The sequence below is a fragment of the Jaculus jaculus genome, chromosome 8 (genome assembly GCF_020740685.1).
Source record: "Jaculus jaculus isolate mJacJac1 chromosome 8, mJacJac1.mat.Y.cur, whole genome shotgun sequence".
NCBI lineage: Eukaryota > Metazoa > Chordata > Mammalia > Rodentia > Dipodidae > Jaculus > Jaculus jaculus.
This window is the reverse complement of record NC_059109.1, coordinates 123746977-123772306: the sequence shown is the minus strand read 5'-3', so window position 1 is coordinate 123772306 and position 25330 is coordinate 123746977. Positions and strand designations below refer to the sequence as shown.

The 25330-nt window shown below is 43.9% G+C and overlaps 1 protein-coding gene across 2 annotated transcripts in view; it reads right to left on the bottom strand.

The window, feature by feature from the left end:
- Window positions 1-1276: 1276 nt before the first annotated feature.
- The window catches only part of Ift52 (intraflagellar transport 52), a 32483-nt gene continuing 8429 nt past the window's right edge, over window positions 1277-25330 (bottom strand). For both annotated transcript variants that reach the window (XM_045156535.1, XM_045156536.1), the window contains 11 exons: window positions 22830-22959; window positions 21880-21955; window positions 18975-19046; window positions 17891-18017; window positions 14039-14125; window positions 12512-12580; window positions 8050-8204; window positions 5887-5974; window positions 3600-3708; window positions 2210-2355; window positions 1277-1526 (listed from right to left, as the gene is read on the bottom strand). In XM_045156535.1, the coding sequence (XP_045012470.1) occupies window positions 1479-1526; window positions 2210-2355; window positions 3600-3708; window positions 5887-5974; window positions 8050-8204; window positions 12512-12580; window positions 14039-14125; window positions 17891-18017; window positions 18975-19046; window positions 21880-21955; window positions 22830-22959 (1107 nt within the window). In that variant the 3' untranslated portion in view covers window positions 1277-1478. The remainder of the gene's footprint in view (window positions 1527-2209; window positions 2356-3599; window positions 3709-5886; window positions 5975-8049; window positions 8205-12511; window positions 12581-14038; window positions 14126-17890; window positions 18018-18974; window positions 19047-21879; window positions 21956-22829; window positions 22960-25330) is intronic.

The following is a 25330-nucleotide window of genomic DNA, read 5'->3' as shown; positions in this document are numbered from 1 at the left end:
CAGGGCCTCCAGCCACTGCAGACGAATTCCAGATGTGTGCGCCCCCTTGTGGGGAATCGAGCCTCGAACCAGGGTCCTTAGGCTTCACAGGCAAGCACTTAATCGCTAAACCATCTCTCCAGCCCCCAAATCGGTTTTAAAATGTCCCTTTGGGGCTGAAGAGATGGCTTAGCAGTTAAGGCACTTGCCTGTGAAGCCTAATTATCCAGGTTCGATCCCCCTGTACTCATGTAAGCCAGATATACAAGGTAACACGTGTCTGGAGATTGTTTGCAGTGGGTGGCAGCCTTGGTGTGCCCTTTCTATCTGCTTCTTTCTCTCACTCTCTCTCAAACAAATAAATAAATAAAATATTTTATCCTGGCATGATGGCCTTTAATCCCCACACTCAGGAGGCAGAGGTAGGATCACAGTGAGTTCAAGGCCACCCTAAGACGACATAGTGAATTCCAGGTAAGCCTGGGCTAGAACAAGACTCTACCTCAAAAAAAAAAAAAAAATGTAAATAAAATTTTAAATGCCCTTTTCCTGTACCACCAGCACAGGCCACGTCCTGTTGTTTTTCCTGCAGTGTAGGGGATCAAGCCCAGGGCCTTGTGCATGCTAAGCACATGCTCTACCGCTGGGCCTGTTCCTGCCCTCACTACTTCTCTTGAAGCTCTATGACACTGTCCCTTAATCACCTTCTGTCACTCCCACATTTACTAAACCCTCCACTGTACCATCCATATCTTTAACACATACAGGTGGCTCTACAATCTTTGACCTGCCTCTCTGGGTTCCCCAAAGGTGATAATCAGAATATTCCGGTACAATGCTATGCATTTCCACACATCACCTCCTCCATTTGGGCGTAAGCAGTCTCTCCCACTATCCTGTCACACATCTGCCCTCCTGCAGACAGGGTGCCATAAAGTCCCCACACACACCTGAATATAAGTCAAAATGATACAGAATTGAGGATTTCAGAAGTTAGGATTGTGGGTTGAGACTACAGCTTCTAAATGGTATGTACTATGGAAGTTGACAAAGGTTTAAGTGACAAATCTAAGGCGGTAACTATTGTCTCACTATTTCCTTAAGTTCAGTAGGGCAAGAAGACTGGGTTGTTCTGTTTTTAAACTCAAGTGACCACATTTCCTCATATCAGCCTCTTACTTTGAACAGACAGAAATCTGTAAGCACTTTTAACAGGTTCAAGTATGATGTATGCCTTCAAAAGGAGGCTCAAATCCTCACCCAGAGTCAGGTAAAAAAAGACTTCAATGACAGATTGTACAGGTTTACAAATTTAATTTATAAAAAAGTGGACCATCTTTTCCATCAGGAAATCTTACATATGTGGGCACAGAAGATGCACAGACACTGCACAGCTCTTAAGAGTAAAGAAAGTAGAGACACTTTGTTCAGGAGTCAAGGAACAATTCAAAAGTACAAAGAGAACCAGGAAACAGAAGATGCTTCAAGAGGCGCAGTCTTCAGAAATTGCTCTGGAATGCCAGTTCACTGATATCAATGTCATGTTCCTGGATAAGACAATGAACACAGAATTTTAGTTATACAGTTCAGATATGAACTCTTTGTTATGTCATCATCATCATTTTTTTTTTGAGGCAGGTTTTTATACTAGCTCAGGCTGACCTGGAATTCAGTATGTGGTCTTCAGGGTGGCCCCGAACTCACAGTGATTCTCCTACCTCTGCCCCCCTCCCCCGCAAGTGCTGGAATTAATGGCGTGCACCACCACGCCTGGCTTCTTTGATGTTTTGGACATTGTTTAGGCACTCTAAATCATTAACTGGGACACATGGTACTATCTAGCTTGAAAGCTGAATCTAAGTCAAGGATCAAGTTTTCACAATACCCAGGCAGGGATTCTGACGGCTGCTGACTGACTCCATGAGTCCTATCAAGCACAGTTGAAGGCCCTGGTGCAAAGGCTCCAAGATCAACTGTGCGGGGCCAACCCTGCTCACTCTACTGAATACCCATGAGTCACACTGCCATGCTTGGCACATGGGATCCCTCCTGCCTGGCCTACCTTTTGATTACAATAGCACGTAAGTTTTCCAGCAGTTTGCTCATATATTCTGCCTGTTTACTGTTTAGCCTCTGGCGAAAGCGTAAGTCCCATACCCGCAGGGATCATCATTTGCTGTGCACCCACCACCCGAGAGGCTTCCTCCTCAATGGACCTCCTAGGTTCTACCTGGTTCAGTTTCTTGAACTCCACCACTTGGAAGAAGATGTGTTCAAGGATATGTTTGGCATCCTGTTGATCCTTTGGTAGTTTATTGGTTACTCCAAGAATCTTACCACACTTCCTGACATAGAATTCCAGGTCCTCTTCAGTACCTAAACACAGTTAGTACAGTTTGATTAATACTTAACTTCTGTCCTTTCCAAAGTACAGACTTAGTGTATTTGAAGTACTCCCCCATCAAGTGCCTACACTCAAGACCCCTCACCTCTTCCTAAGGCGATGTCATCTCAAGACTTAACCTGACAGCTCTAGGGGTCTTAGATGTGCAGCTTCTATATATTAGGACATAAGTGACACCCCTTATCTCTGGCATTTTGGAGGTTGAGGCAGGAATTCTATGAGTTCAAGGCCAGCCTAGGTTACAGTATAAGACCTTGTCTCAAAAAAAGAACCAAAGGGCTGGACAGATGACTTAGTGGTTAAGCACTTGCCTGTGAAGTCTAAGGACCGTGGTTCGAAATTCGATTCCCCAAGACACACGTAAGCCAGATGCACAAGGGGCACATGCGTCTCGGGTTTGTTTGCAGTGGTTGGAGGCCCTGGCTCGCCCAGTCTCTCTTTCTTTTTCTCTCTGTGTCTGTCACTCTCACTCTCAAATAAATAAATGAAATGAAATTCTAAAATATATATTAAAAAAAGAAAAGAAAAACCAACAAGCTGGGGCATGGTGGCACATGTCTTTAGTCCCAGCACTCGGGAAGAAGAGGTAGGAGGATCGCCATGATTTCGAGGCCACCCTGAAACTACATAGTGAATTCCAGGTCAGCCTGGGCTAGAGTGAGACCCTACTGGAGGGTGCGGGGGAGAGAGAGAAAACAAAGAAAGTTTAAATTCACACATCTATTTATACTATGTTTCCCCTAAACAATCTCTACATGTCCCCTCTTTTTAAAAAAAATTTACATGTGTGTGTATGTGCACGGTGCAGTGTGTGTGTGGATATCAAAGGCATTGTTTGTGCCCACTTTGTTTGAGACAGGGTCTCTTATCTGTCTCAAGAGGAAACTTCAGATTCCTCTGATCTGCCTTCCATGGTGACAGGCTTGTGGAGTCACAGAGGCATGCACCACTTTGTGTAGTTTTTTTTTTTTTTTGTTTTTTCTAGGTAGGGTCTCATTCTGGCTCAGGCTAACCTGGAATTCACTATGTAGTCTCTGGGTGGCCTTGAACTCACGACAATCCTCCTACCTCTGCCTCCCGAGTGCTGGGATTAAAGGCATGCGCCACCACGCCTGGCTTAAAGTTTTATATTGGAATTGAACCCAGACCTTTTCTCAGAGCAAAGCTTAGAGGTCTGGGTTAAATAAAACACAGTTTAAAAGTTGGTCAAACTCACACTTATTCGTAATCTGAGCAAGCCGTGCCTTCTCGGAGGAGAATGTCTCATCTAAGTCAAATAGTTCCAGAGGAGGAGGTGGTAATTCCCTGAAACTGGGAGGAAAAACCTAAAAGAGCAAAAGATATAGCACCGAGAAGAAGCACAGGAAATGAAAGGCTGACTCAGTCCTGCCCCTGAGACCGCCCTTCACAATTCCCAACACCTCCTTCTGCCCTTATCCAATGAGACTCGTGTCAACCAAGGCTCCGAACTGTTGTAAGCCACCAGGATAGAACCAGCTCTGTGGGATTCCATGGACCAGGCCAAAGTAGCAATGCCAATGAACTTAGCCCAGCAATGCCAAGCTTAGGGCTCAGGCTTGTGTAAAGCATTTGTTGACAGAACTTGTTTCTCAGTCTTGTTAGGTAGCCCAGAGTTGCCTCAAGCTTGGGATCGATCCTCCTGCTTAAGCCTCCTGAATGTTGAGATTGCAGGTGTGTATTGCCTTACCCGGGTTAACTGTGAGTTCTTTAGGGGACAGAAGATGGAGATTAGTGTAGAAAGGGCTTGTGGTGGTTTGATTTAGGTGTCCCCCATAAATTTAGATGTCCTGAATGCTAGGTTCCCAGCTGGTGGAGATTCGGGAATTAACACCTCCTGGAGAGAGTGTATTGTTGGGGGTGGCCTTATGGGTGTTATAGCCAGTTTCCCCTTGCCAGTGTCTGGCACACTTTCCTGTTGCTATGGTAAACCTTATGTTGGCCACAGGGAGAAGTCCACCCTCTGCTCATGCCGTCATTTTCCCTGCCATCGTGGAGCTTCCCCTCGAGCCTATGAGCCAAAATAAACCTCTTTTTCCCACAAGCTGCTCTTGGTTGGGTGATTTCTACCAGCAATGTGGACCTGACTGCAACAGTAAAGTGGTACCAGGAGTGGGGTTGCTGCTAGACACCTGACTATGTAGCTGTGGCCTGTTGGAGCTGATTTTCAAGAGGAATGTGGAAGGATTTGAAACCTTGGCCTAAGTGATGCCTTGCAGTGCTGTAAGTACAGCTTGATGGTCTATCCTGGTCAGAGCTGAAAGACCTGAGTGCAGTAAGAACTATGGGCTGTGGAGTTTGGCTTATGAGGGTGAGAAAGAGCTTTGCTTGGACTGGGCTAGCAGTTCGTGTGAGAAGCTTGCTCTAATGCCTGTGTCCTGAGAAGTTGTGCAGGGTTGCTTTGTGTAGAAATGAACTGGTGTAAACAGAGGGATATGGCACAGAAAGAAAAGTCTTTCGGTGAACTACTGTCCATTTGGCTGCAATTGAGCGATTACAACCTTTGAGATTGGGCGAGCTGACTTATACTGGGGCAACAAAAGAATGTAGACTCTTTTGAAGGGGCCTGAGTGCTCAAGGAGTGTCCTGTTCTTCAAAGTCTGCTTTACTCCCCCCTGAATTAACAAAGCGGCACCCTACCTGGTATTGTGGAGCATAAGAAATGCAGGAAAGAAGGTCATTAAGTTTGCAACACAGTCTTGTGTTTTGGAAATGGCCATGGGCAGTGTGAAGCAGGTTTGCTGGATGCCTGCATGGAGACCCAATGGGGCCATGAGGATGAACCATGGATTGCAGTGGAGACCCAATGGAGATAACGGGGCCACGAGATGGCTGCTAAAAAAAAATTGCCAACTCCATGAAGTATTCCAGGAGTGTGAGTAGCCTAGCTGGAGGGGCGGAATTGGACTACCAGAGACTTGTTGCTGGTTAGAACTGTTCAACTTGGAGATTTGTCACTGACTAGAGTTGTTGGACTTGAAGCTATAAAATTTGATGTTTCCCTGGCTATTTTAAATCTTGTATTGATTGAATATTCTTTTTTTTTTCTTTTTTGGTTTTTCGAGGTAGGGTCTCACTCTGGTCCAGGCTGACCTGGAATTAACTCTGTCATCTCAGGGTGGCCTTGAACTCATGGCAATCCTCCTACCTCTGCCTCCCAAGTGCTGGGATTAAAGGTGTGCGCCACCACGCCCGGCTTGATTGAATATTCTTTGCTATGCTAATGTCTTTACTAGGCAGTCTTACTATGCTCTGTAACCCCCATAAGATGGAAAAAGTTCAATAGCCAGCAAAGCCCATGCCCTTGACTAGACACACACACACACACACACACACACTACAGAAAGCTAATCTGAGCACATTTACAGGCAGAGAACTGTAACTCCATGAGGACTGCCAAAAACAGCACATGAAAGGGTCCACAATGAGAGTCAACAGTGGGCTCTGCAGCAGACCCTGCCCCTCTCCCAATCACATCTACTCACTGCAGGCTGAAGGGCTGGCAGTGGTGTCTCAAACTGAGGCTGGATAAGCTGGAGTGGTTCATGTTTCACATTTAGCTGTTCATGAGCCCTGTATTAATAATAAAGAAAAAAATCAGGAGTATCAAGGTGAGACACCATGATAAAGCATATCAAACTGCTCACAGTGTGTCATTCTTTATCAAAAATGGTAAGACAGCAGAGTGTGGTGACACATGCCTTTAATCCCAGTGCTTGGGAAGCAGAGATAGGAGGATCACCATGAGTTCAAAGCTGCCTGAGACTACATAGTGAATTCCAGGTCAGCCTGGGCTACAGTGAACAGTGGGCTCTGCAGCAGACCCTGCCCCTCTCCCTCTCAAAAATAAATAAATAAATAAATAAATGTAGGACACCTCTCCGCCTTAACACCATCTTCTCAGAAACTTCAGCACTATGAGAGCAAAGCGGGGAAAGAGGCAAATGTTCAGTCTGAAGTGCAAAAGAAGACAGACAGGCAGAGGTCCAAGCAAACCAGTGTGTGCACTCATGAGCTGCAGGAGCAGCAACGAGGAGTGCTGGAGGCTGGCGACCTGTGTGGTGGTGGACTATACGCCGCCATCGATGGACCTGTCTGGTGCATCTGGAACTTCCACCCCCATGTAACCCATGTGGTTGCCAAGACCACAACCCCAACAGTTCCTGCCAATGCTGTGCCTGGACCTGCTCTGTTCTGGACTAGTTCTGTTTCCTCTTATGAAACACGTGTACAATAAATCATCTCTTATTTGAAATTTTTTGTTGATTTTTACTTATTTGAGAGCAACAGAGAGAGAAAGAGGCAGATAGATAGATAGATAGAGAGAGAGAGAGAGAGAGAGAGAACAGAGAATGGGTGTGCCAAGGCCTCCAGCCACTGCAAACAAACTCCAGACATGTGCACCCCCTTATGCATCGGGCTAACATGGGTCCTGGGGAATTGAGCCTTGAACCAGGGTCCTTAGGCTTCACAGGCAAGCACTTAACCGCTAAGCCATCTCTTCAGCTCATAAATCATCTCTTTTGCTCTCATAGCTGAAGAATCAAGTCCAAAAAAATGATACGACTTATTTCCAGAAATATCTATAAAATGTGTAGTTTTGAAGGGCTGGTCTAGAGCTTGATAAGAGCACTTGTCTAGCATGTGTAATGTTCCGGGTTCTATCTTCAGTACTGCCAGAAAAATCACAAAAAATAGGTTGTTCTTTCTAATATAATGATCCTTTAGCATGCTTCTCCACCAAATCTTTCTCCCTTCCTCCCTCACATACACACACATGCTTAAATGTTTTTAAAAAGTGGAGGTGCATGAGCTGGGTGTGGTGGCGCACGCCTTTAATCCCAGCACTCGAGAGGCAGAAGTAGGAGGACTGCCGTGAGTTTGAGGCCACCCTGAGATTCCATAGTGAATTCCAGGTCAACCTGGGCTAGACAGAGTGAGACCCTACCTCGAAAAAAAAAAAAAAAAAAAAAAAAAAGTGGAGGTGCAGAAACTGGTTAGGAGACTTGCTACAGATGAAGAGGGCTGAAGGCAGACCTACTAAGAGAACTAACTGAGGTTAAGACGACATATAAAAAAAGCCAGGTGTGGAGGCTTATGCTTTTAATCCCAGCACTCCAGAGGCTGAGGTAGGAGGATCACTGTGAGTTGGAGGACAGCCTGGGCTACAGAATGAGTTCCAGGCCAGCCTAGGCTAGAGCGAGACTCTTCTTCAAAACTCAAGAAGGACACATGGAAGAAAGAGTCCATGGGACACGCACCACGTAGGCTGTGAAGGACAAGGCCAAGAGCCTGACTGCTCTCTGGAACTGGTAATGTTCGAGTCCCTTCAATGAGACCAACCATACTGCTTTACTGAGGGGTTCCTGGGACCTAGGCTACTATGCCAAACCCCAAGTCATGGGCAAAATGGAAAAGACTGGTTACGCTAAGTGTCAGTGCAGAGCCTGAAACAAATGAGGGACAGTGGCTGCCAGCAGGCAGTTCCTTTGCATCTGCCATACACTGAACACCAGCTTCCCTGCTGATCTCATCACAGATCTGAGGACATGTTTTCCTCACATCTGTTGTGAGCTTAACTTTTTGTCTCTAGGCTCATATTTTCAAATCAAACAGTGGATACAGTGTAGCTAGGCCCCAGTACTAACTTGATGACCTTGGGAAGGCACGTGGTATCCAGCTGGTAAATGGACAGGTCAAAGAGGGTGGTAAAGTCCCGCGGGTTCTCATCACCCTCCTGGAGACACACTCGCAGCCGCTCTGACAGGGTGGCTATGTCAGGTAGCATTGTGTAGTCAGAAATCTGAAAACCAAGAAAGGGTTCCTTTAAGCATAGCAGGAGTAAGATTTAATCTGTACAGTGTCCACCATATCTCAGGTCTCGAGCTGCAAAATTAATACTGACTTGCCAAGAGATTTCACTGTTCATTATCACTGGCAACTAAACCTAAAATTGGGAACTTTAAGCAAAAAGAACAAAGCTCTCTGGGCTGAACCCCAAGGCTGGCAGAGGCCAATGCTCCAATTACTCATGGCTGAACACAGCTGCAGAAACATGGAACCAGGTTGACTGGTCTTTTAATTATCTAATCTTTCATCTTGATCAACTCTCCTTTACTAACCCATTCACATCCTTACTCCCTGGGGCAATGCTTTTCTTGTATCACTTCAACCATCCAACACAATTTCCTTTATGTAATTTTAGTGAATGACTTTATTTTCTAATTTCAAGAGAAACTGGAGGTGATCCTGAAGAAAGCCCATAAACTCTCACTATTCCCCCAGAAGCATCTGGGCCATATCATCTGTTTTCTCTCCTGTTAGATGCATGACTGTCAGTGATACCAGGCAGATGGCCCCTCCACCAACACTGACAGCAAACGGTGAAGACAAACTTAAATGCTTACCCATAGGAAACTGTCAGATGTGATACAGTATAAACAAAGGGAAATATGGTCTTCAACAGATTACAGGCTGGGAGATGGCTCAGTAAGTAAAGTGCTTGCCTTGCGGGCATGAATACTGGAGTTTGAATCCCTAGATCACATGTCAAAGCCAGGCTCGCTGACAGAGCCTATTTCATAGAATAAGTGCGGAGCAACTGAGGAAGCATTGGCCTCTGGCTTCTACAGATACACAACCTTACATGCAAAACCCACATCAAACAAACAACAAAACACAGGTAAGAGAAGAAAATTCAGGTGGGGTGGCACACTTTTAATCCCAGCACTTGGGAGACAGAGGTAGGAGGATCACCATGAGTTCCAGGACACCCTGGAACTAGAATGAATTTCAGGTCAGCTTGGGCTAGAGTGAGACTCTAACTCAAAAAACAACAAAACAAACCCCAAAAGCAGGGGGCAGGAGGAGGACGGGGAGGAAGAGGAAGAGGAGACACTCAACCTAGCATGGTGGCTCACAACTTTAATCCCATAAAGATCACCAGGAGTTCTAGGTCAGCCTGGAGTAGGGCAAGACCTTGACTCAAAATAGTGAGTTGAAGCCAGCCCATGCCTGAAAAAAAACCCACAAAAAACAGCAACAGCATAAGTCAGACATAGTGACACACATCTATAATCCTAGCACTTAAAAGGCTGTAGCAGGAAGAGTGCCTGGGCTACACAGAAAAACCCTGTCTTAAAAATGAAACAAACAGCAGGGCGTGGTGGTACACACCTTTAATCCCAGCACTCGGGAGGCAGAGGTAGGAGAATTGCTGTGAGGTCGAGGCTACCCTGAGACTCCATAATGAATTCCAGGTCAGCCTGAGCTAGAATGAGACCCTACCTTGGAAAACCAAAATAAAATAAATAAATGAAACAACAGAGTTGGCTGGAGAGATGGCTTAGGAGTTAAGGCGCATGCGTGCAAAGCCTAAGGACCCCGGTTCAATTCTCCAGGTTCCACATAAGCCAGATGCACACAGTTGGCGCATGCATTCATTTGCAATGGCTAGAGGTTCTGGCGTGCCCATTCTTCCTCCCTTTCTCTGTCTCTAATAAAATAAATAAAACACATTAAAAAACCTAACACAGCTCAGCAGTAAGACTGCTTGCGTGAAGACCTCAGTTCAATTCTCAGAACTCATGTAAAAAGCTGGGACAAGGGTTAGCGGGGAGAAGGGCCTGGAGAGATGGCTTGGTGATTAAGCCACTTGCCTACAAAGCCTGACAGCCCAAGCTCAATTCCCCAGTACCCACGTACAAGTGGATGCACACGGTAGCGTATGTGTCTAAAGTTTGTTTGCAGTGGCTAGAGGCCCTGGCACACCCATTTTCTCCTTTCCTCTCTCCTCTCCACCCCCGCCCCTTGCAAATGAATAAAAAAAAATAGACGCCATCCCAGGACATCAGAAGACCACGTGGGAACTGAAAAGAAAGCCAGTCCTCTCCTGACAAACTCTTGTGACACTGGAAAGTGCTAGGGGTGCTATTAAGTGACAATGGTCATCAATAGCAAAAATAAGCAGTAGGCTTTGCAAACTAAGCTACCCACCAGAAGGACAAGAAACACACATTCAGGCATGTGTGTGTTTTGAGGTAGGGTCTTACTATATAGCCAAGGCAGACCTGGAACTCACTCTGCACCCCCAGACGGGCCTCAAACTGATGGAGATCATTCTACTTCAACCTCCTGAGTGCTGGGACTATGTGTGTCACCACACGTGGCTCTGGGTTAGGGTTCTGGTTCTTCACTTGCTTGCTATCTAAGCATGACACTCTTGCAGGTCTTTAGTTTTTTTCTTCCATAAAATGGAAAAAACAAATTAAGGTCACTGTGGTGGTTGTTCTGAATGTTTGGTCTCCAGCTGGTGACAATTTGGGAGGGGGAGTCTTGCTGGAGGTGTGTCCCTGAGGGTAGATACTGAGGTTTATTGGCCCCTAGCTTTCCAGTGTCAGCTCAAGAGCCACTGTTTTCCACGTGCCATGGCAGAGGTAATGTCCAGCCTCTGTTCATGCCATGCTGTGCCCTAATACCATGAAGCATCCCCTAAACTCAACTCCTTTCCTCACATCAGCCGCTTTTGGTTGGGTGCTTTATCCCAGCAACAAGAAGGTAATAACCACAGCCACCACCTACTTCCCAAGACCACTGTAAGGATTAAATATGATTTAGGTATAAGAACAAAACATATGGTGCCTGATATATGATAAATACAAAAGTTCAAAAAAGAAAGTTAGACTCAGGAGCAGAGTGTCTGCCTAGCATGGGTAAGCCCCGTTTGATCTTCAGCACTCCAAAACAAACAAGGGTAAGTGTCTTAAAGACACATAGCACTTCTTACATCTGGTGTTTGAATGTAAAATGTCCCCCATAGCCTCATTTGCGATTAAGCCTCACACTTAATCCCCAGCTGGTGGGGCCTTTGGGATGGGTCTTGTTGGAGATGTGATGCTAGAGGCAGGTCTTGGGGTGTTATGGCCCAGCCCTGCATGCCAGTGCTAGCAAACTCTCCTTCCTTCCAGAGCTGCAGGGATGTGATGGCCAGCTTTCTCCTCTTGCCATGCTGTCTTTTGGTCATGATGAGACTGTAACCCAGAAATAAGCTCTTTCCTCCCACAGGCTACTGTGGCTTGGGTGTTTTGTCCCAGCTATGTAGATTTCCACCTCTTAATTTAGACCTCCAATCACACTGAACCATCAAGCACACACGTGTTAGTGTTCTTACTTCACAGATGAGAAAACTAGAATGAAGAGTCAGGACAACCCTGCTTGAAGTCTGAAGACCAATGGTAGCACCTGAGCTTGAAAGCCAGTTACTGGTTCCTAGTCTTGGGCTGGTTTTACCACACTCCCATCTGATGAGTATTACCAAGCCTTTAGAATTGTTGACTCAAAAGCAACAAAATTTTAACTTGGACCGTAAATTTTAATGGTCTTTGTTTCTTCTTATTTTTAGCCAAGTGTGGTGGTAAGACACCTGCAATCCCCACACTCAGTGGGCTAAAGCAGGACAGGAGTTTGAGGATGGCCTAACTACACAGCAATACAGAGTGAGACCCTACCTAAAAAATATGTGTGTAGACATGCATGTGCATGTGTATTTCATATTCTGAAAGTATTAGTTCCCTACAGGTAACTTATTTTGTAAATCTAGGCCAGAGAGCATATTCTGTTATTGTTTTGTACTGCTGGGGATAAAACCCAGGGGGTCCCAAAACTAAACAGGCTACCACCGAAATACCCAAACCCAGAGAGCAAATTTTAAATTCTGACAGTTATATAAGGGTGCTCACCTCAATTAACACTATGATTATATAATTTAACTATTGATTTATTATTTTCTACAAAGTGGCTTTCCTTTTCTTCAAATGATATCACTTCTTCCTATCTGTCTTATAGCTATGTTAAAACAAACACACAAGCCGGGTGTGGTGGCACACACCTTTAATCCCAGCAGAGGTAGGAGGACCGCAGTGAGTTTGAGGCCACCCTGAGACTACATAGTAAGATCCAGGTCAGCCTGAGCTAGAGTGAGACCCTACCTTGAAAAACCCAAACAAACAAACAAACAAACAAACAAACAAACAAACAAACAAACAAACATATGTCTCTCTGGCTCTATTAGAAGTGGTGCTAAGAAGCTTCCAGTGATTCACAGCTTCATACCTCTGGGTCCTCAGCATCAATCTGGTTTAGGTGGATGTCTTCTGTTGTGAGCCACTGGAAAACAACATCCTGCATTTAAAGCAATAAACATAGTTAAGGCACCTGGCTATCTAAGAAGGCTGAAGGTCAAGACTAAACAAATCAATCAGAGGGGAAATGGGGAAAAAAGAAGACTAAACCAGTAATAAAGAAATCCACTGGTAAACTCCTATGAAAAATAATAGGTTTTCTTCAGTGTAGTGTAAGCTTTATTATTGGACATTCATCACTTACTTTAAGCTATTCTAATATACAACCCCAAGTCAAAATTAAAACTTATTCACAATTTGAAAGCAATTCTGCTTAATGTGATGATAATCTGAACTTCTGAAAGCATAGCTTTCCTATCTTTTGGTTATTATGTTTGACAAAATCTTAACTCTGTATGGTAAACAGCACAACTTTTGAACAGAATATGTAGATCTCCTAGAACACAGCTTGAGGCAGTGGCACTTTACGTTGATTCCACAGGAACAAGAACTCCAATCTCCTACCAGCAACTTGAAGACAGGGAGAGTTCATTTCACGGATAAAAGCGGTACAGCACGGGAGTCCCAGTGCACAGGTCTGGTTTGCACTACGAGAACAACTGCTTCCCTGCTCTGTTGTCCTTCACAAGACACATCCTCTCTGAGCCATTCACAGAGAGCAACTGCAGTGCCTTACTTCACTCCTCAACAGTGACCAGTACAAATAACCCTTGCTAACTACCACTCGGGTTTCCAGTCCGCCCCCTTCCTTCACTATTCACAACTGTAACTTAGTCCTTACCCTTTCTTGCCCAGCTGACTCCACTGGCCTTCACACAGACTCAGGGCTACCACTTCCTTTCCACTTTCCACACAACTGACAGAGGGACCTGACTATCACCAAGGTGGCTGCAAATCCCACAGGGACTCCCCGTGCCTTTCAGCACACAGCTCGCGCTCTTTGGTTTTACTTGTAAAGAACCTGCTCCTACTACCCCAGTCAGCCACCATTCCAATCTGACATGCTTAATTTTTTTCTTGGGGGGGGGGAGAGAGGTCTTTACTAATCTGTCTGTTGTAGGGGTTATACCTCAGACAACTTTGTACTTTTAGTATCTAGCATATAATAGTTTCTAAATAGCTCATTTTAAATGAGTAAATACATATCAGTCTATTTTTTTAAATAATTTTTTAAATTATTTTATTTATTTACTTGAGAGTGACAAACAGAAAGAGGCAGAGACGGAGAGAGAGGGAGAACGGGTGCGCCCGGCCTTCCAGCCTCTGCAAACGAACTCCAGACGCGTGCGCCCCCTTGTGCATCTGGCTAACGTGGGTCCTGGTGAACTGAGCCTCGAACCGGGGTCCTTAGGCTTCACAGGCAAGTGCTTAACCGCTAACCCATCTCTCCAGCCCCAAATCAGTCTATTTTTTAACAACATGAAAATCATGCTATACATTACATCCTGGTATACATTAGTCACAATATACATTAATTTAAGCACAGAGCAAATCTTACCATGATTTTGTTGTTTTCTTCTTTATCCAAATATTGGTCACTGAACATGTGACATGAGCCAAGCACTGCTAGCTTCCCACCTTGGTTCTATTGATAACAAAGCAAGGTCAGATACTCAGTCCTTACTTCCTTTTCAAGGCAGGGGCTCACTTTAACCCACACGGACCTGGAACTAACTCTATAGCCAAGACTGGCCTTGAACTCACAGGAATCCTCCTCCATCTCTTTCTGAATGCCGAGATTAGAGGCCTGTGCCACCATGCCCCCATCTCAGTATTGTAACTTTCAAAAAATACAAATGACAACAACTGCAATCTGCCTCTCTCATTTTAGGCACTTCTATGTTGTTCTTCTTTTTTTTCTTTTTTTTTTAAAAGTAGGGTCTCACTCTAGTCCAGGCAGACCTGGACTAGAGTAGTCTCAGGGTAGCCTCCAACTCAAGGTACCACCACCTGGCTCTTAAAAAATTTTAAATGACTAATACTGATTTGTTTTCTTACTCATCAGTATGATATTATTGTGAATTTCTCGCACTTGTGTGAATTCAGTGCTCACAAATGTCTTTCATTCTGTACAGTATGTCTGCGTTTTCCTCATTAACCCCCCCCTTTAAATTCTGATCTTCAAGCCATATGTGATGGCACATACCTATAATCCCAGCACTTAAGAGGTACAGGCAAGAAGATCAGGAGTTCAGTCCAGCTTAACATGGGCTACATAAAACTCTGTCTCAAAAAAAATAAATAAATAAAATAAAAATAAATAAGTAAGATAAAATAACCATCTTTAGTTGAATATGGCAGCACATATCTACAGTTCTGGCACTCAGGAGACAGAAGCAAGAGTGCCACGCGTTCAAGACCAGCCTGATCCACATGGTGAATCCTAAACCAGGCAGGGCTACACAGTGTGACTGTCTCAAAAAACAACCAACCAACCAAACAAAAACCCCTGAACAAAATAAAATATACACAAAATTAATTAAGAACAGTGAGGAATAAAATGCAAAATCTCCTTATCTGTTAATGTGAGCTAGAAGAACACAGAAATAGAAAGCCAGGTATGTTAGCTCACACCTTTAATCCCAGCTCTTAGGAGGCAGAGGTAAGGGGTTCACTGTGAGTTCAAAGCCACCCTAAGACTACATAATGAATTCCAAGTCAGCCTGGGCTACAGCAAGACCCTACTTTGAAAAAAAAAATTTTTTTGCATATAAAATGGGTTTTATTATGACATTCTCATACATTTATATCACTGCCTTACTCATATTCATCCATATTAGTTATTTGTAACAAATTCCAACACACTTAAGTAAATACAGATGGAAAGTTAAAATATTCTTCTTGCCTACTACTGTTCTTCACAGTGAGACCTATATATATTTTTTTCTAATATAATTTTCCCTTGCCTTTTTTATTTTAAATAAAGAGCCCCTATATTCCTTTTATTCTATCCTAAAAGAAATTCTATTATTTCCAGCTTCTTTTGCAGCTATTTTCTATTACATGGCTATGCATACTCAAGGACAGCCTTTACCCTGATATTAGGTTCAACTCTCCAGCTCCTACACAAGCCAGGCACACAAGTGCATAAGGTCGCACATGTGCACAAGGTGGAGTTCAATTACAGTGGCTGAGGCCTTGGCATGCCAATTTTCTCTCATAAAAAATAAATTAAAAATTAAAAATAAAAGGAAATACTAAGGAAATTATTTCAAGACATAGGCATAATCAATGAGTATACAACAGGACTAGTCACTGAGGAAATAAAGTTAAAATTGATAAATGGGACATCATGAAATTTAAATGCTTAAAAAAAAAAAAGAAAAGAAAAGAAAAAACAGGCCAGACAGGCCCATGCCTTTAGTCCCAGCTCTTGGAGGCAGTGGTAGGAGGACTGCCATGAATTTGAGGCCAATCTGAGATTACATAATGAATTCCAGGTCAACCTGAACTAGATAGAGCAAGACCACACCTTGAAAAACAAACAAAACCAACCCAGAAGTGAACTGCAATCAATGGAAGACCTAGAAAAGCTCACGGGAAGCTTAAGAAGAGCAACGGCTCTGGAAAGGAGCAGAAGCCCAAGTACCCCTGACTAGCTGCTGGTTTCCAGGAGGGTGGCCGAGCATCTCCAGTATTCTGGTTCATCTCACCACTGGTTTAAGGATGACCGGCCACAACCTCCCTCAGGACTGAAAGCTTGTAACAAGAAACTGACTTTATGAAATGGCTCCACACAGTGGGTAGATGACAATCTTGAGAGATTTGGGAGAGTTGCCACATTTAGCAAAGAATTCTGCACCCAATGGGTATTGACTCCACTTCACTGAGCCCAGTTAAATCAAAGTGCATAGATATCAAATAATCACAGTTCAATATCAAACTGCCAAAGCCTCTTTAAATAGAATTTCATTTCAATTAGTTATTGGTGCTATAAACTGACAGCTTATATAAACTACCTATTTCCACATCTTGAAAATAACACTAATTTTAAATCAATATTCCCAGCTGTGTGGAAAAGACAGGACTATCATCAGTAGTTATGTGAGCTTATCTATGTATTTATTTGAGAGTAAGTATGGGCACACCGGGGCTCTTGCATTTGCAAACAAACCTCAGGTGTTACATTTTATGTGTCTGCCTTTATGTGGGAACTGAGTAATCAAATCCAGGCTGCCAAGCTTTGCAAGCCAGTGGCTTTAATTGCTAAACTATCTCCCCACCCCAATCTAATTATTTTAAACAGTGTAGATATTCATATTTAAAAACAAGCTTAGCTTTTACTAATTTATTTTGAATTTCTGAGACAAAGTCTCTTTCTATAGCTGAGACTGGTCTAGAAATATTCAGTGAGGTAAGCCTCAAATTCATGGCAATCCTCTTGCCTCGGCATTCGGAGGGCCAGGATGACAGTTGGACACCATAAGCCTGGCTGAGGCTGTAAAGAAGGTAAGTATGGTCATACAAAGAAAAGCAGTAAAGGACAAGGCACATTTAGATCCCAGGGAAAAACTGGAGTTCAGCAGACATATTTCTATTTCTCAGTAGACAGACGGAAATAAATTCAGCAAACATGAATTGAAATGCTGTGGAAGCTAGGCATGACAGCACAAGCCGGTAATCCTAGTACTCAGGAAGCAGAGGTGAGAGGATTGGTTTGAGGCCACTCTGAGCTATGTGTATGACCCTGCCTCAAAAAAAAAAAAAAAAAAATTAAAACCTTGAAAGTGTTGGAAAAGTGACAAATAATGAGACTTCTGGACCACCTATTCCCAAATCCCTGTTGGGGCTGCAAAGTAAGAACTGGACAACTAGAGTTGAAGCATGTTCTAGGATAAGTTAAATAATTGCATCAAGATACTGGGCAATTGTGGACTTTGTTAACTCCACCGTTTCCACAATAGATCCTTCCTGAGGGTGAGAGCAAAGCCACAGATGATGTGGGAAATTGTTTTAGGGTTACTCAGCAGGTACCCTCATGCCTTAATCAAAAGATTTGAATGCAGAGTAGTAAGAGTTTGGTTTATAGCTGGGCGAGGCAGGAGGATCGCCATGAGTTCAAGGCCACCCTGAGAATAAAGAGTGAATTCTAGGTTAGCCTGGGCTAGAGTGAGAGCCTGACTTAAAAAAAAAAAAAAGTTTGGTTTAGGAGGACTTGACTACAGGAATTACTGGACAATCCACTGTTTTCTTGTGAGTAAAATGTAGAATCCTGAAATACTACTTGACAGATACCCTGACATCAAGACCAGGGCAGTAAGACGTGAAACCCTCCCAGATGAGAGAGCGGGCAGTTTTATTACATCACTAATAAAAACAACATGCCAGCCGTATCTAGGAAAGTCAGTACCTTTGAGTGGTAGAAAGCCAGGATGGGTCTGTTAAGAGGGAAGCAGACAGAGCCTGTGGACAGAACAGCCACTGCTGGTTTCATGACATTCAATGTGGCACCAAAGGGGTAGACAAAGGTGAGAGCCCTGTAAAAAAGTAAAATTCAAATATTTAAAAAATCTAAAAGGTTCTTGGGCATCATTTTTGATTCACCAAACACAAAATTTCCTCTAAAACTTTAGTTCATTAAGTTAAAAATTGGGATAACTTGACAACTCTAGGTACAAATTTAATAAAATGTTTTAATAAAATGAATGTAAATTAACAATAAAGTGCAAGTGATTGTAACTGTAAGAACTAACGCATCCCCAACAAAGGGGAAGAAGATGAAACCTCACCCAAGACCTGAGCGCGGGGGCTGCGAAGGTGGCTGACTGGATGAGTGCTTGCTGTGCAAGCATGAGGACCCAAGTTCAGTTCCCAGAACGCATGTGAAAAACTGGGCATGATGGTGTGCACGTTGTCCATGTTAGGCAGATTCCTGGGGCTTGCTGGCAAGCCAGCCTAGCCTCCGTAGTGAGCTCCAGGCCAGTGAGACCCGGTGCTTCAGATACAGTGGTCAAGGCTGACCTCTGGCTTCCACGAGTACCTATGTGCACCTGCACACACACACGAGCCCACAATGATTATCTTTAGGCAGAAATTTGGATTCACAGTGCAATACTTCTATGTTCTTCTTTTTAAACTGTACAAAGTGGGTGGGTTGTTTATTTTTATTTATTTGAGAGCAACAGAAAGAGAGAAAGAGAATGGGCACGCCAGGGCCTCCAGCCACTGCAAACGGACTCCAGATGCTTGCGCCCCCTTGTGCATCTGGCTAACGTGGGTCCTGGGGAATCAAGCCTCGAACCGGGGTCCTTAGGCTTCACAGGCAGGCAAGCACTTAACCGCTAAGCCATCTCTCCAGCCCCTAAATTGTTTTGTTTTGTTTTTTAAGTTTTGTTTTTGTTTTAAAGAATTACTTTTATTACCAGAAAACACTTTTAAAAGGCAACTCTTTAATGTGAACTCCATCCTCCTCAAGTAGCTTCAGAAACACTCACTGGGCATTGTTGCCACTGCTCTCTTCATCAATGATTCCAGGCACAGCCTTGCCGGCAGCTCGGCTAATTTCCCTTGAAGAAAAGAAAATTGAAATCTAGTAATCAAAAAAATTGGGAAATTTCTTAAGTCTTCATGCCCAAGGATTGGACACTTTGAGAGTTTTTAATAATAAAAGTACACCTACATAACCACACTCTTTTTAGACGCTTACAAAAATCAACATTAAAAATTAAACTAGAACTAGAGAGATGGCTAAGCAGTTAAAGCACCTGTCTGCAAAGCCTAAAGATCTGAGTTTGATTTCCTAGTATCCATGTACAGCCAAGTAGGTACACAAGGTAGTACGTGCATCTCGAGTATGTCTGCAGTGGCTAGAGGCCTTGGCATGCCCATTCTCTCCCTCTCCCTCCCCCCCTCACTTTGGCTCAGGCTGACCTGGAATTCACTATGTAGTCTCAGGGTGGCCTCGAACTCTTGGCGATCCTCCTACCTCTGCCTCCCGAGTGCTGGGATTACAAGTGAAAAAAAATTTTTTTTGAAAAAGTTTGAAGCTGGACAGAGGTAGGAGGATCATCATCATGAGTTCAAGACCACCCTACATAGTCAATTTTAGGTCAGCTTGGACTAGAGTGAAGCCCTACCTCACAAAAAAAAGTGTTATAAAAACTAAACTAAAGCTATGTGTGGTGGAGCATGCCTCTAATCCTAGAATTTAGGAGGTAGAGGCAGGAGGATTAGGGGGTTCAAGCTGTGGTGGGTACAGTTAATGTGACTGAACCTCTGAAGGTAAAAAAAAAAAAAAAAAGGCAGGAAAGTTTGCACTTGCTAGAAATCAAAGATGATTTGATTTCTTATCTCTTGCCTAGTTCCCTAAACTTGTTTTTCCACAACTTGACCCTCCAGAAAGGGAGCTCTTTCACAGGATTTAAACATTGTGATTGATCAAGTTCAACTACCAGAACTTGGTGTCAGTGGTAGCCTCTTCCTGAGACAGCCCCTAGCCCTAACCAACCAGGTTCAACTGAGCCAGAAGACAGCCCACCACTGTAAGGCTATAAATACCTAGACAAGTGGAGGGCAGGCTCTCTGATTGCTTGGGAACTTGCAGCTGTGGTGAGGTTTTCAACATGGGTTCTTTACCTCCTCCAGCTCCCCACATGGCAGGAACTCCTTGAACTTTTTCTCTTTTCTTTCCGCAGTTTTTTTTTTTTTTCAGGTCCTCCACGTGGGATCTCTAGCTATGTGGGTGCCTTTCCTTGGCTCTGTACTTCCCTCTATAAGTTTAATGATTATCCTTCTCAGTCTTATTCTTTTCCTTGTTTTTTTCAAGGTAGTGTCTTACTCTAGCCCAAGCTGACCTGAAATTCACTATTGAGTCCCAGGGTGGCCTTGAACTCTCAGTGATCCTTCTACCTCTGTCTCCCAAGTGTTGGGATTAAAGGTGTGCACCACCATGCCTGGCTTCTCAGTCATCTTTTTTATTCAATTTGATTAAAATTAGAAATGACTTAGGCTACAGAAAGACCCTACCTTGGAAAAGAAAATAAAAGGAAACAAAACTAGGGTTTGGGGTTCAAGGAACTTTCCTGGGCCCCTAGAATCCATTATAGAGCCAGCCTGGGCCATGAGATGCTATCTCAAAACAAAAATTAAGTGAATAAGTAAGAAATATTAGGCTCAGTTCCTCCTTTACTTTTCCTTTAAAATTTTATTTATTTGAGAGAGACAGACAGAAAGAATGGGTATACCAGGGCTTTCAGCCACTGCAAATGAACTCCAGATGCATGTGCCACCTTGTGCATCTGGGTCCTAGGGAAATTGAACCTAGGTCCTTTGGCAAGTGCCTTAACTGCTAAGCCATCTCTCCAGCCCTCTTTTTGTTTTTGGAGACAGGGTCTCACTCTAGCCCAAGCTGACCTGAATTCACTATATAGTCTCAAGCTGGCCTGGAACTCACCGGGATCCTCCTACCTCTGCCTCCCGAGTGCTGAGATTAAAGGCGTGCACATCCACACCCAACCAAATCTGTGTTTTAGGATCCATAGTAGTGGCAAGTGATTCATCCAAGGCTCCAGGAGATGCACCAGTGAGTCCATGATGGGCATGAACCATGGCCAGGACCCTGGCCAGCTCCAAGAGTAACTCTCAGGACCACTCTTTGGGAGGGTATGGCAGGAGTCTGAGGTCAGACTAGACTACATGGCACAATCCTATCTCAAGAAAACGAAAGAGCCAGGTAGGGTGGTGCATACCTTTAATCCCAGCACTCAGGAGACAGAGATAGGAAGATCATTGTGAATTCAAGCTCAGCCTGGGACAGAGTGAGAGCCTACCTTGGAAACAAAGAAAGAAAGACCTAAAGAAATCAAGAATATTCAACTAGACATACAGGAAAGCAAAACTAAAAAATGGAACTGGGAACCTAATGAAGTGACTCAAGTCAATCCATACCCAAAACCTACCCATTTCTGGGCTTTTCAATTACACAAATCAATAAAGCCTCTATAATGTTTAATCCCACTTGGATGTAGTTTTCTGTTACTTGCAATGGAAAGTATCCTGGCCAAAGGTGAATGTGAAGTAAGGTTTCCAAAGAGGGGGACTATAATTTGATAAGAAGTTGTAATAAAGGGAGCCAGGTGTGGTGGCGCACCGCCTTTAATCCCAGCACTCGGGAGGCAGAGGTAGGAGGATTGCTGTGAGTTCGAGGCCACCCTGAGACTCCATAGTGAATTCCAGGTCAGCCTGGGCTAGACTGAGACCCTACCTCGAAAAACCAAAAAAAAAAAAAAAAAAAAAAGATTAGTTGTAATAAAGGAAAAAGACAAGAAAGGGGGGCACAGCAGTAAAAACATGTTAGAGATGAAAGCTATTGGTAAAGCATTTCCTTTTTAACATGCTTACCTGTTCAACACTCCATTGGAAACCAGAGCTTCCTTAGGATGGAAATACTTGCAATATACATTCCTAACCACAGCATCTTATAGGGAAAAAGAAAAAGGCGTATTTTAAATTAAAATAAATTTGAGGGCTTGAGGAGATGGCTTGGTGGGTATTGCAGTTAGGTTTGCATTGCTGGTAGAAATCACCCAATCAAGAGCAGCTTATGGGGAAAAAAGAGGTTTATTTTGGCTTACAGGCTCGAAGGGAAAGCTCCATTATGGCAGGGAAAATGATGGCATGAGCAGAAGGTGGACATCACCCCCTGACCAACATAAGGTGGACCACAGCAACAGAAGAGTGTGCCTAACACTGGCAAGGGGAAACTGGCTATAATACCCATAAGCCTGCCCATACAATACACTGCCTCTAGGAGGCATTAATTCCCAAATCCCTGTCAGCTGGGAAGCTAGCATTCAGAACACCTAAGTTTATGGGGGACACCTGAATCAAACCACCACAGTGGGTAAGAGCCGCTGTTGCACAAACATGAGGACCCAGGCTCAAGCCCCAGCGCTCACACAAAAATCTGGGTACAGTTACACAACCTATAACCAAAGCACTGAAGTAGGCAGAGACAAGGCTGGGCTTGCTGGCCAGCCAGTCTAACAGAAAAATGGTGCGTTCCACAGGCAGGAGAGACTGTTCTGAGGAAAGGTGGAAGAGCAATAGAGGACATGCACACATGCCTGGACACACACAAGCATAGCAACAAAAGCTCAAACAGCTTGCTATTATAGCCTCATACAGTCTGACTTGAAAAGAATTCTGGACCTCTGTTCCAATCCCTCCCATTGTATCAAAGGTTCAGACTGCTGGTGAGCCCTGGCCCACATTTTTTTCCATATTGTACCAGATGGCTATGACTCAAACAATAAATAAGCGATCAGTGCCGTCATGTAAAGAATAATTACCATTATTAACCATGATTCCATATTCCTCTAGCAGAAAGTTTATATTGGTGTCAAACTTCGATTCTCCACCCTCTCCCAGCATCACAAGGATATTTCCACCAGAGTCAAGGTACTTCTTCAGGACTTCAAACTATGCAAAGGGGGAAAAAAAAATCAATCTGCAAATGTGCTCAAAAGACTTTTATCCAAAATACTTGTACTATGAAGGCCTGGCATGGTGGTGCATGCCTTTAATCCCAGCACTGGAGATGTTGAGATAGGAAGTGTGGTGGTTTGACTCAGGTGTCCTGCATAAATTTAGATGTTCTGAATGCTAGGTTCCCAGCTGATATGGAGATTAGGGAATTAACACCTCCTGGAGGGAGTGTATTGTTGAGGACAGGCTTATAGGCATTACAGCCAGTTTCCCCTTGCCAGTGTTTGGCATACTCTCCTGTTGCTATGGGCCATCATATGTCAATCATGGGGTGATATCCACTCTCTGCGCATGCCGTTGTTTCCCCCTGCTATCGTGGAGCTTCCCCTCGAGCCTGTAAGCTAAAATAAACCTCCCCCCTCCCCAAACTGCTCTTGGTTGGGTGATTTCTACCAGCAATTCGAATCCGACTGCAATAGGAAGATTGCTCTGAATTAGAGGCCAACCTGGGCTATATAGCATTTCAGGTCAGCCTGGACTAAAGTGAGACCCTGCCTCTAAAGAAAACAAAACCCTGTGTTATAAATAAGGCCTTAAGTAACAATAGATAGATAAGGCATTTAAATGTTTATTAAATAATATAAAATGTACTCTATGTAAGACTTCCAATCTTATCTTTGAGCATAAGGCTCCAAACTGCTCAAATTAATTGTCATTGTTTTGAGCTGAGTATTTGGAGAGCAATCCAAAGGTGGACAACTATTAGCTGAAGGCCTCGACAGACCTTCAACTCAGCAGCACCCTGGGTCTCCACTCAACAGACAGGCCACTTGTACTCCCACCCTGGAGACCACGACAGTACTGTTGAATGGGCCCTTGGTGGGAGAGAAGGACGCACCCCCAACCCTGGCTGAGAAGCAGTGATCTCAATCATGTCTTTCTGCTGCGGAGTGTGGTGATGCACACCTTCATTCCCAGCACTCAGGAGGCTAAGGCAGGAGGATCACCATGAGTTCGAGGCCAGAATGAGCTTGAGAGTAAGTTCCAGGTCAGCTTGGGCAAGAGTGAGACCCTACCTCAAAAAAAAAAAAAAAAAAAAAGAAATGAAATTGCTTTGAGTTCCAGGTCAGCCTACGTTAGTGAAACCTGACGAGGTAGGAGGAATCCTTTCTTTCCCCTCACTACCTGCCAAGGGTATAGCATGAAGGCATTTCACACGACCCGGAGGAGGAACTCTGTTCAAGGTCATGAGCATGCCAAACTAATCAGGACAGCATTTATTTGAGAGCAACAGACAGAGAAAAGGAGGCGCAAGGGGGGTGGGGGGAGAGCGCGCCAGGGCCTCCAGCCACTGCAAACGAATTCCAGATGCGTGTGCCTCCTTGTGCATCTAGCTAACGTGGGTCCGGGGGAATCAAGCCTCGAACCAGGGTTCTTAGGCTTCACAGGCAAGTGCTTAACTGCTAAGCCATCTCTCCAGCCCTTCTTCTTCTTCTTCTTCTTTTTTTTTTTGTTTATTTGCATATTTCTTGAGAAGCATTTTCTTGCTTTCACAAAGCTAGGGAGCAGAGAAAAAAGGCTAGACTGATGTTGTGAGTCACACTGAGAAAACCTGGAGTGCAAGGGTCCAGACCCATAGTTTTTCCAGGCCGAGCATGTGGCACTCCTCCTGCATTAGTCTTCTCTGAAGAGCTGAGATTACGGCATGAGCCACCACCACCAGCATAGGCCAATAGTTCTTAACTTTGTTCACTAAGCTCTCCAAGGAAAAGAGTATGAGCATGTGCTGCACATCTATATATCCAATGTATTTTATATTAGAATTTTAAATATTTCCTAAACAAAAAAAATGTGTCAGGGATAAGAAAAACAGAAATAATGGATAAAATTTCCTTCTGCACCTCAGTGGCCCCTCACATGCACTTCCCCGTTGGAAATCACTGGCCCAGATGAGCTTTGCCATGGCACAGCCTCTTGCTTTGCACACTCTCTAGGGGCCCTCTTCCCTTTGCCTTCCTACAGTATAGAAAAGTGAAAGAATCAATAGTTCAAAAATAAATTTAGCCCAATGGCCATTTCCTCTGGGCCTTATAACCTACTTTTCTGTTTCTATATAAAAATGCCACTGGGAATGTTATTTTTTTGAAATATTATTATTAGATGGTTAATTTCATTTTTACTGGACTGATTGTTGTTTATGAGCAAGGATTATGTGTTGACTCTACTCGCTAGTGTTAATCACTTGATCTGATACATACCTAGTCTAAAAATGCATTCATACACACTTTCTCAGAACATATCTTTTGTTTGGGGAGTCCTACTGGGACTTGGCATTATGACTATATGCATTTGGAATCTTTCCATG